This window comes from Nanorana parkeri, unplaced genomic scaffold, assembly GCF_000935625.1.
Source record: "Nanorana parkeri isolate BGI_ZX_2015 unplaced genomic scaffold, ASM93562v1 scaffold319, whole genome shotgun sequence".
Classification (NCBI taxonomy): domain Eukaryota; kingdom Metazoa; phylum Chordata; class Amphibia; order Anura; family Dicroglossidae; genus Nanorana; species Nanorana parkeri.
This window is the reverse complement of record NW_017306587.1, coordinates 104,507-115,158: the sequence shown is the minus strand read 5'-3', so window position 1 is coordinate 115,158 and position 10,652 is coordinate 104,507. Positions and strand designations below refer to the sequence as shown.

Below are 10,652 nucleotides of genomic sequence, written 5' to 3'. Positions count from 1 at the left end.
AAATACTATATGATAATAATAATTATAATAATAATAATAATAATAATAATAACAACAATAGTAATAATAAAAAGAACACAAATGTACCTTGTTTACAATTGCTTAATTTGCAAATGAACCCCTTTCTACTGCCCTGGTCTCTTTAGTATAAACATAATTCCAGAGCGACATCATCTCTTTGCGGGGCGGTGCATGGGCTCCTATGATCAATGTCATTGGCTGTCACAGTTATCATGTGATCATGAGCTGTCAATGACAAGGGGGACACCTGATTGAGTTTGCTTCCAGCACAAAGTAGTTATGCATATACACTATATTGCTAAAAGTATTGGGACACCCCGCCAAATCATTGGATTCAGGTGTTCCAATCACCTCCATGGCCACAGGTGTAACACATCAAGCACCTAGGCATGCAGACGCTTCTACAAACATTGGTGAAAGGATGGGTCGCTCTCAGGAGCTCAGAGAATTCAAGTGTGGTAACGTGATAGGTTGCCACCTGTGTAATAAGTCCACCCGTGAACGTTGCTTGCTACTAAATATTCCACGGTCACCTGTTAGTGGTATTATAACAAAGTGGAAGCAACTGGGAACAACAGCAACTCAGCTACAAAGTGGTAGGATATGTAAAATGACAGAACGGGGTTAGCGCATGCTGAAGTGCACAGTGCGCAGAAGTCATCAACTGTCTGCAGAGTCAATAGCTACAGTCCTCCAAACTTCATGTGGACTTCAGATTGGCACAACAACAGTGTGTAGAGAGCATCAAAGAATGGGTTTCCATGGCTGAGCAGCTGCACCCAAGCCTTACATCACCAAGTGCAATGCAAAGCGTTGGATGCAGTGGTGTAAAGCACGCCGCCACTGGACTCCAGAGCAGTGGAGACGTGTTGTCTGGAGTGACGAATCACGCTTCTCTGTCTGGCAATCTGATGGACTCATCTGGGTTTGGCAGTTGCCAGGAGAACGGTACTTGCCTGACTGCATTGTACCAAATGTAAAGTTTGGTGGAGGGGGGATTATGGTGTTGGGTTGTTTTTCAGGGGTTGGGCTTGGCCCCTTAGTTCCAGTGAAGGGAACTCTTGACGTATCAGCATACCAAGACATTTTGGACAATTTCATGCTCACAACTTTATTGGTACAGTTTGGGGATGGCCCCTTCCTGTTCCAACATGACTGCGCACCAGTGCACAAAGCAAAGTCCATAAAGACATGGATGAGTGAGTTTGGGGTGGAGGAACTTGATTGCCCTGAACATAGTCCTGATCTCAACCCGATAGAACACCTTTGGGATGAATTAGAGCGGAGACTGCGAGCCAGTCCTTCGCGTCCAACATCAGTACCTGACCTCACAAGTGCGCCTCTGGAAGAATGGTCAAACATTCCCATAGACACACTCCTAAACCTTGTGGACGCCTTCCCAGAAGAGTTGAAGCTGTTATAGCTGCATAGGGTGGGCTAACTCAATATTGAACCCTATGGACTAAGACTGGGATGCCATTAAAGTTCATGTGCATGTAAAGGCAGGCGTCCCAATACTTTTGGCAATATAGTGTTTGTGGCAGCTTGACATTAAGGCACAAAGCTGTGTTGCCATAGATATGCATACATCTATCTGGAAGGGGGTTAAACATTCAGTTTTCTAAGTGAAAAGGCCCCTTTACTTTAGTAACTCAACCCTAGTGACTTGATTTTATGTCATGGGGAGGTGTTTGAGCTCTTTGACATGAGGTCTTGGGGTATATATATGAGTGTTGCATGTTGTATCACTGTCGCTATGTCGCCCTGATGAAGGGACCCTGCGTGGCCCCGAAACGTTGGCTATCTGATACATGTGACGTTACATATCAATAAGTCAACACAAAGATTTAAAACAATATCTTTTGAGTGCTGGTGATCTACTACTTTCTCAACTTGATTTTAGGTCACACTTGGCTATGGATTATGGGAGCACATGTGCAACTTTTAGTAGGGTGATCATGCTAGTAAAATTGATAGCACTGAATTGGTAGTAGTAGTGATCAATCTCTGTGCATATGGAACAAATTACTCCATATGGATTCAGTCACACGAGTAGCATGTAGTACTAATAAATCATGATCACTTACTGCTCCAAATGCGTGGTTAATCGCTACTACATGTTTCTTGTGTGCCTTACTCCATAGAGAACCATTTGATCCATATGTGTAGCAATCCATCGCTACTATTAGCTATTTTAGTTGTGTAATCACCCAACTAAAAATTGCCAGTGTGCTTTTAGCCCTAATGTGTCTTTAAACCTAAAATATAATTTTCACTACGTTTGGTATTATGCCTTACTGTATACCGTTTCCTATCAATTATTATTTGTAAATCTGTTGTAAATTTTATTATCTGAAGAACCTGCCAGTGTTATCACATCCTGTTGACAACACTAAGCCACAGCCTCTGGCAATTAGCCGCAGTGTTGTCAGCCTGCCGTGTTTGCTCCATCAGTTATCTATTGGGCTGCCTATCAGGTCTATCAGATAGATAGTCCAATGAAAAACTATAGGAGCTTGGATGGCAGGCTGACAAGGGTTTACACTCACGTAAGGGTGTGGGGAAAAACACATTGAACATACATAATTTGATTGTGTTCTGAGAGAGAAATACATAACAATAAGCATACATCATAATGAAATAACATTCCTGGCCTGGATTAATGAATATACAACATAGACCAGGACCCAGGGTGGTATGAATTTAGGCAGAATTGCTTGGGAGGAAAATAATATATGGAAATGAACATTTCGTCACCTGCACAATATATACATATTTTGGGCATACAGAACCAGTGGCTACAAAGATATTTATTCACATATACCTTGATAAAGGGCCTTGTTTGGTGTCAAAGTGTTGCACTGATTTGGTGATTTCTCTGTAAGCAATAAATATTGTTTGTTGAATAATAAAACTGTGCTGGTGATAGCTGATCTTCTCCAATGTGACCGGATGGTGCCATCCCTCTGGTTGTAGCAGCACCCATAACTATAATCCTAACCCTATTGTAATGAAATTGTATTGTATTGTAAATTGTATTATAACTGTACTGTCTCCTCCATTTTGTAAAGCACCGTGCAAATTGTTGGCACCATATAAATATATATTATTATTATAATTAAAAGGTCCTGTGTGGTGTAAGGTTGGAATATGTTTTCCCAATGGCCATAGCAGACAACATGACAAAAATTAGCCTAGATACATGAATCAAAATATGACCCTTGCTGCTAAATGCATATCAATGTTGCTTTTATGTTATATTTTTACAATGTATATGTACCTTTGTAGTCCTTGATTTATATGCCTGAGGATTTTAATTCGGCGCCCTTACCACTTTTACTGTGGCCCATATATAGCCAGAGATCTCTTTCCACACTCTTCAAATAATAAAATAAAAGGGCAGATTAGATGATGATCTTAAAAATGCTACACATCATATCTATTTTAAACAAGCTCCAGAGCAAAGATGTGAACTAACCATAGAGACATGAATGGGAATTCTACTTGAAATGCATGTTCATGTTGTAAAAGGCATTTTACTGCATATAAACAGACAAGTGTCAAAGGGCCCTTAATGTTTATGGGCATCAAAAGACAGCTGTAGACATTCCTGGGTGACCAGTCTTGAGTAAAATAGTGAATGGTGCTCACTATAATTTCTCCAGGGATTAAGCCAGCCTTGGAGTTAGATGTTTCTACTGACATTAAAATGTATGCCTAGTTGATCCAAGCATGCATAATATGTCAGTTTTTTTTTATTTTGTGTATCTGGGTCTAAAGCTGGCCATAGACATTAGATCACATGAGAAAACAATCATGCATGGTCCAAATATCTTACGATTTCCCCAGGTCTGGTCTTCTCTGAAGCTGCAGGGGTGAGTTTTGATCATGCAACCAATCATGCAATTATGCACACGTTTCCAGAATTTGTGTTCCAGAGATAAATCCCTTTAGTAGAGGGGAGTGTAGAGTTCTAAAGATTTCCTGTACTTTAAAGCTCATATGATTGCATGTGGAAGTGGCTATGCAATATTAATTGTGATGGATAGAAATATACTCAAGCATTTATATCCACACAGGTATTGCAGAATTGACTTTTTCAATTCTAATGAGTGATTGGAACATACCCCAGAATTCGTATGTACAAAGGTAGCATAGATCTTACTCCAATCACCATCTGCTTTGACACATTTCATTGTGATTGGAATAACATCTATGCTATCTGTGTAGATATGAATTCTGGGGTATGTTCCAGTCACTCATTAGAACTGAAGAAGTGGCTTGGATAAACCATGAAGTGTCTTCAACATTACAGAACAAAACTCCAGTTGAATGTGACTTAAGCTGGCCACACACCTATAGATTATCTGCAGATTTTCTATGGCCAGATGGAAAAAGTGCAACAGATTCCTCCACCTACGCTAAATGTGTAAATGGCGCAATCTCCCACGGGGCCACGCTTCAGTATCTTGCTAGTCGGCCCCGCTGGCTCTCAAAATACCTGAACAATGCCTGCATCCAATCAGATTGTTCAGGTATTTTGACAGCCAGCGGGGCCGACTAGCAAGATACTGAAGCGTGGCCCCGTGGGAGATTGCGCCATTTACACATTTAGCGTAGGTGGAGGAATCTGTTGCACTTTTTCCATCTGACCACAGAAAATCTGCAGATAATCTATAGATGTATGGCCAGCTTAACTACTGCTAGCTATACCATGACCAGAATAAACGAGAACCTTCACAGACAAGGGGTAGAGGCCATTCACCCAGCAAAATGAATATTAGATTTGCAAAGTAAATATTCACTGAGCTTAAGGAATACAGTGAAGATGTGTTCAGTATAAATAGCCAATCATGTACAAGGAAAATTTAAAAAAATTGATTTTTCTTGTAATGATTGCATGAGTGAAACAAACAGAACGTCTTCACTAAGCTAATTGAACATACACCTTGGTTAGCAAGCAGTCTCTACTCCTTTAGTAAATCAGTTCTACTATATTCTAAAATAGGTGTTAGCTCTCTAGTGATTATAATACTGATGTAAAGTGCTGTGTAAATTCTCGTTGCTATATAAATACAAATAATAATTCAAAATAAATAATAGTATAGTAGTACAATTACCTGGTCAAGAGTTTCTTATGTAGCTCTGGCATAAACAGGAGCTTTGGCTTCAGGGAAAACAATACAGATTGGCCAAGGATTTCTAACCTGTCTGAGCATTTTTATTTCCCACAAATGCTCATTTTGGGCTATTGTGACATCATCATTCGTGACTATTGTGTGTCTTGTGTCATCTTATGATCCAGGAAAAAATGCCAGATTGAAAGACTGTCATCTAATGTCTATGGGAATCTGAACTACCCTCTTTAGATATGTAAAAACAGTTTAAGAGTGACTACTTTCCTAGGTTCTGGCCTAAATTACATTCCCAAAGTACTGAGTTCTTCTGTCTCCCACTGTCCATCTACCTTCCCACACACTAATAATACCACATCTGAGGTGTATAATCTTTGCTGATATTAACATATGTGGCTTCTGGTACAACTATTATTTCAGGGTAAGTGAATGTGACTACAGCATCTTAATGGGGTTTGATGACATGAAGTCACCAGTTAGGAAAATGGACAAATGCAGGGCGACATACTTTAGTTCTGTCAGAACTGTAACATTTTAATATATTAATTTGTATATATTAATAACAAATCATTGTATACCTAATTAATCAAATCTCAGGTAAAGTTAATTGATTCTTTAAAATGATGTGTTTTATAGAGTATACCAAAGATTGTAGCTGTCAAACCTGTGGTGGAACTATAACTAAAAGCCTAGCCTGAAAGTCAGAAGCTATTTATCAATAGACTCTTTTTCCACAGCAAGTTTAAAATGTGCATATCTAATATGTAGTATATGCATGGCCACTCTAATCATGGAGAGCTTAGTGATTTGATTGAATATGCCTCCTATCATTGATTCCTACTGCTAATAAGTTATAGCATTCCCTTGTTTACAGTAAAGCACATGATGCATTTACACAGGAACAATAAAAGGAGGCTTTTCCACCCAGCTAAAATTCTCTAGTGTCTTCCTATTGTAATTTTTTTTACAGGAATCTAAAAGTGTCTTATGTTTTCAATATTATGGCATTCTTTCTATGGTACATGTCATTTTGTAAATATTACGTGTGTAAGCAGAAAAGATTAATGTGGACTCAATATGTAAAGGAGAGTGACATTTAGAAACATGACAACTACATTATATAACAAATGGAGTAAGAGCGCTACCTAGTGGTCACAAGCAGATCGGTCGGGCTATAAATTTGTTTATCTTACCATAAATGTTTATTTCACAGCAATTGAAGTTATTGCTGTTATCAGGTTTGTAGGAATAACGCTGCAATCCTTGTCATTTACAGAACATTTAAATGTCGGGACTTTAACCCATATGCAAGGGTTTATGTAACAAGTTTCCATTTGTCTTCCTTTTCCTCTCCAGAATATAAAATCGGGGAATAAAAAAATGAACGCCCAATGAACCCGATCATCATTGTTCAACATCTTATTAATGAATGGATGGGAAAAGACTGCCTATCACACACCCATTTTACAATGCACAGCGTCATTAATAAACACTGGTAATAAAATATATGTATTTATATTGTGAACCTGATTTTAATTCATTTTTATGGTGTTTACTACAGCAATATATATATTTTTATAATAAATGAATAAGTTCAGTATTATTTTCCTCTTGATTTTTAAAAAAAGTTAATCAATCAAGTACCAAGTTTGGCAAGGATATATTTTATTTTAAAAAATAAAACATTTTAAGAAATCCATTGGAACTTTTTTGGTGGCAAGGAAAAATAAACAATTTCCTTACCCCACAGCATGTTCACATTCAGAAGTTGGTATATCTTTATATCTATATATCTATATATAGATATATAGATATATAGATAGGTATACTTTTTTTAAAAGAAAATGATAGAAACAAGATATTGGTACTTGATGTTTAAACAAGAAGGCCTACACAGCATTGAACGGGAATTTTAATGCTCGGATGCGGTGGACATGGACATATGTGCTTTTATGGTCCAGAATAATCCGAGTTTCTCAGCATTTCATTTTCAAGAGACACAAACCCCAAAATAAGCCCTTTTTAAAGAAAAAAGCGCCATGGTACACCATAAAACCATTAAGACCAGACGTCTAGCCGTTCAAATGACTTTATTACACCCCAGTTCTTCCTGTTTTAAAAGAATGCTAAGTGTATGTTGCTGTCTGTGAAGTTGCTTCAAATACAACACCTCTTTTTTTCTACAAGGGCAAATGCTTTATTTTGTTTTTCTTATAATATCAGATTGTCCAAACACAAGTCATGTACGGTAACAAAAAAAATGTAAACACAAAAATAACTTAGTGCTTTCTGCTTATTTCCGAAGGGAAACAAAATAGTAATAGCTTTCTCCTAATAACCTCCTGTTTTAGGTTTTGTGGAGCTGGAAAGTCAAAAACAGACAAACAAAACAAAACAAAACAATTGGAACCCCCATCAGTCCTTAAATACACCAATAAAAGATGTGTGGATGGGAGATGTAACAGTCCCTGGCATTGAACGTTCTGATTGTAGAAAACTAGTTGTAAAATGTCACTTTTACACATTCAATGATGAAGCGTGAGAATTATTTGTTGGCAGTTACAAGCCACTGTAACAGTGCAGTATCCCTGAATATTCCTTAATCCGGTGCTCTCAAACATTGTTCATCCAATTCCAAATTTGAAACTATTATTCCGACACCAATGCTTTTTAATCTTCACCTCTAAACTAGTTTTTTGATGGTTTCTAACTCACATGTAGCGAACATGGGAACGAGCCAAAATGTTCTCTTCTCAACGAATGTTGTGCAATTGTATCACTTTTTGGGGCCAAATCCGTTAACAGTATTCAAGTAAGGATTAGGCTGACTTTTAACTAGATTTTAAATTTGTAGGTTTCCTTTTTTTTTTGGTACATATTGCAATTTAAACTGACCAGTCTTGCAAAACAATGAGGGCACATTACAAAAAAATTGTAGGAAAAGAAAGAGTAGGTCTGAATCTGAATTGTTATTAGAACAATCTAGTGTGTATACCTTTATCAGTTGACACTAATAAAATCTATTAGTGTTACATTACATGCAGACAGTATTTTTGCGTCATTTCGCAAGGATATGGAAAATCTTTGTGTTCTACTGGTTTGAATGTAAGCAATTAACACTTCCCTACTGCTGACTTCAACCAATGTAGCACAATCCACAGTTATTTTCTGCTATCTTAATGAACTGAGCTACACTACTTGTAGTTCAACCCCCTAAAAGATCTAGCAATACCTACCTGGAAATTCTAGCGTGCAATCACAAAAGTATTAGAACGGAAACAGTTCAAAAAAAAAAGTCTCATAATGAAGCGCACTGACTTAAAAGGAGGTCTGCAAAATACACAACACATTTACATCTATCTCCAAAAAAATGGACCTATATATATATATATATTTCAGTGTTCCAAATAGTACAGAGATCATTCAGTGCGTATCCGATGCTGCTATTGGTCTTTATTGCCTTTTTCTTTGTTCATTTTCTTCATTTTCATCCTTCTGTTCTGAAACCAGATTTTGACCTGTCTTTCAGTGAGGTTTAAAATTCGAGCCACTTCGTAGCGACGGTCTCGGGTGAGGTACATATTAAACAGGAATTCCTTCTCCAATTCCAGGGTCTGGTACTTGGTGTAAGGGCATCGTTTCTTCCTGGTGGAACGAGCGTGGATCCAGTTTGCTGCAGGATTGCCTAGAAAAGAGAGAGAGAGAGAGAGAGAGAGAGGATCACCATCATCATAACAATAATAAAAGGCTAAAGCTTTGAAATACAGCTAAATTCGTTTCCAATCAGGATGACCTACTCGCCCCGCTTTTTAGAAAGAATTATCATAAAAGGAGTCTTAATGCACCCGGAGTGTTTACAGTACCGATGATGTCTTGATCTTAGGTGGTTATGTGAGTAATAGAATAATTTTATAGCCTCTTGTTGCTTGCTTGGGCTATATGCTAGGCGTCTAGACGGTTTTATAGGTTAGTAAAACTATCAGTTTTGCACATTTAGAGCCTTGCAGTTTCGGGCTATAAATCAAACAGCAATTTCTTTTTCTTGCTCTTTCTCTCTCTCTCTTTTGTACTTACTTGGGTCAATTTGTTGTTGTTGCTGCTGCTGTTGTGGTTGCTGGGGCTGCTGTTGTTGCTGCTGTTTCTCCTCTTTTAGCTCACTGGCATCTGCTTCCTCGGTGGGTGCAGGCTCTTTAGGTGGAGGCTTCTCTGGGGTTTCTGCAAAGGAATTACACGTGTACTCTGAAAGGCCGATCCCCTGGGACTCAAAGGATGAGCACTCGGTCCTTTTAGGTGTAGTCTCAGGTTTGATCCCGTAGCTGCGCCCATTGGGGTGGAATCCAGGGAAGGAGGACGCAGAGCTGGAGATCGGCTCCAGCCAGGAGCGCACCGTGTATCTGCTGCTCTCTGTTGCTAGATGGGACTGACCCACGTAGGGATGGTAGATCCCAGTCATTCCTGAGGAAGGCTGAGGGTGCACCGTGGACCAAGACGCAGGGAAGACGCCGGATTTGGACGCAAAGCTGCAAGAAGAGAAATCTGAAGGTTCTCCAACACCTGGTGGCCTAGAGGTCGTTGTGTGACCTCCCTGGGAGAATCTAGCGCCGTACACCTCCTCGTTCTCATGTCCTATGATAGAATCCACATAATAGTTACTTATGGTGCCACTTGACGACATTTTAGGCTCCCCTCTCCCTCATATAAAAGGTTACACTCTTAACCGTATGTAATACCCTCCCTGAGAACAATCATAGTATTTTGCAGACTGCATCCTCCGTCCATTGGTTGCGGGCTCCACGTGATCATATTTACCAATACAGAGTAAATCAATCCGCTTAACGGGACTGATGTGATTAAAAACACATACAATTAAAAATAAAAGTGTAACTAAGCCGAGATATATGGAAGGAAGCATCCGGGGAAAGAAGGGGGGAGGGGGGCACCGCCTGATTCCACCTTTGTGCCTTTTTAGACTCTGCTTCTTGTTAAAAATGGAATGCTGGCCAAGCAGGGACTATTTCTTTCTCCCTGCTCTCTCCCTGCCATTCATTTTTAATCACTTTGCTGAATTTGTTTAATTACCCTTTAAACTGTGGGGACCCACACTACAGAAGCAGGCAACACACGCTCAGATTATTGACCTTTGGGTATAAAACTTGTTTTACTGGCCACAAACAAGGAGCTATGATGAAATCAAGGAGGAAGGCAGCAAAGCACGTTGCTGGTGCTCAACAGCGTTCAGAAACAGTTCATATTTACATATGAGAGGGCATTCCGGGCTCACTGTGTGAATTGGAGAAAAGCTCGCAGTGTTTTTAAAAACAGGTGGAAGAGTACTATCATGATTTTTATGAGATTCAATAAAATGTTATGAGGTGCATTTGATTATACATTAATGTGCCCTGTAATCAAATGGTCTAAGAGAACATTAAAACCTATGCTGCTGAATTGATCAGCTACTGGGCTCCTGCTATTGTCCTTTTAAGTGTTAGTGCATCA

The 10,652-nt window shown here is 39.0% G+C and overlaps 1 protein-coding gene across 1 annotated transcript; it reads right to left on the bottom strand.

Annotated features, from left to right (window-relative positions):
• Window positions 1–8,050: 8,050 nt before the first annotated feature.
• HOXD9 (homeobox D9) lies at window positions 8,051–9,895 on the bottom strand. The gene is made up of 2 exons (XM_018558074.1): window positions 9,231–9,895; window positions 8,051–8,841 (listed from the first exon to the last, which is right to left on the bottom strand). Exons 1-2 carry the CDS (start codon window positions 9,829–9,831, stop codon window positions 8,600–8,602), a joined length of 843 nt encoding a protein of 280 aa, XP_018413576.1. The 5' UTR covers window positions 9,832–9,895; the 3' UTR covers window positions 8,051–8,599.
• Between the last annotated feature and the right edge of the window lie 757 nt (window positions 9,896–10,652).

Coding starts and splice junctions, on each gene's coding strand:
- HOXD9 (XM_018558074.1), bottom strand. CDS start 9,831: ATGTCGTCAAGTGGCACCATAAGTAACTATTATGTGGATTCTATCATA. Junction 8,842..9,230: donor ACAACAACAAATTGACCCAA/GTAAGTACAAAA, acceptor TCTCTTTTCTAG/GCAATCCTGCAGCAAACTGG.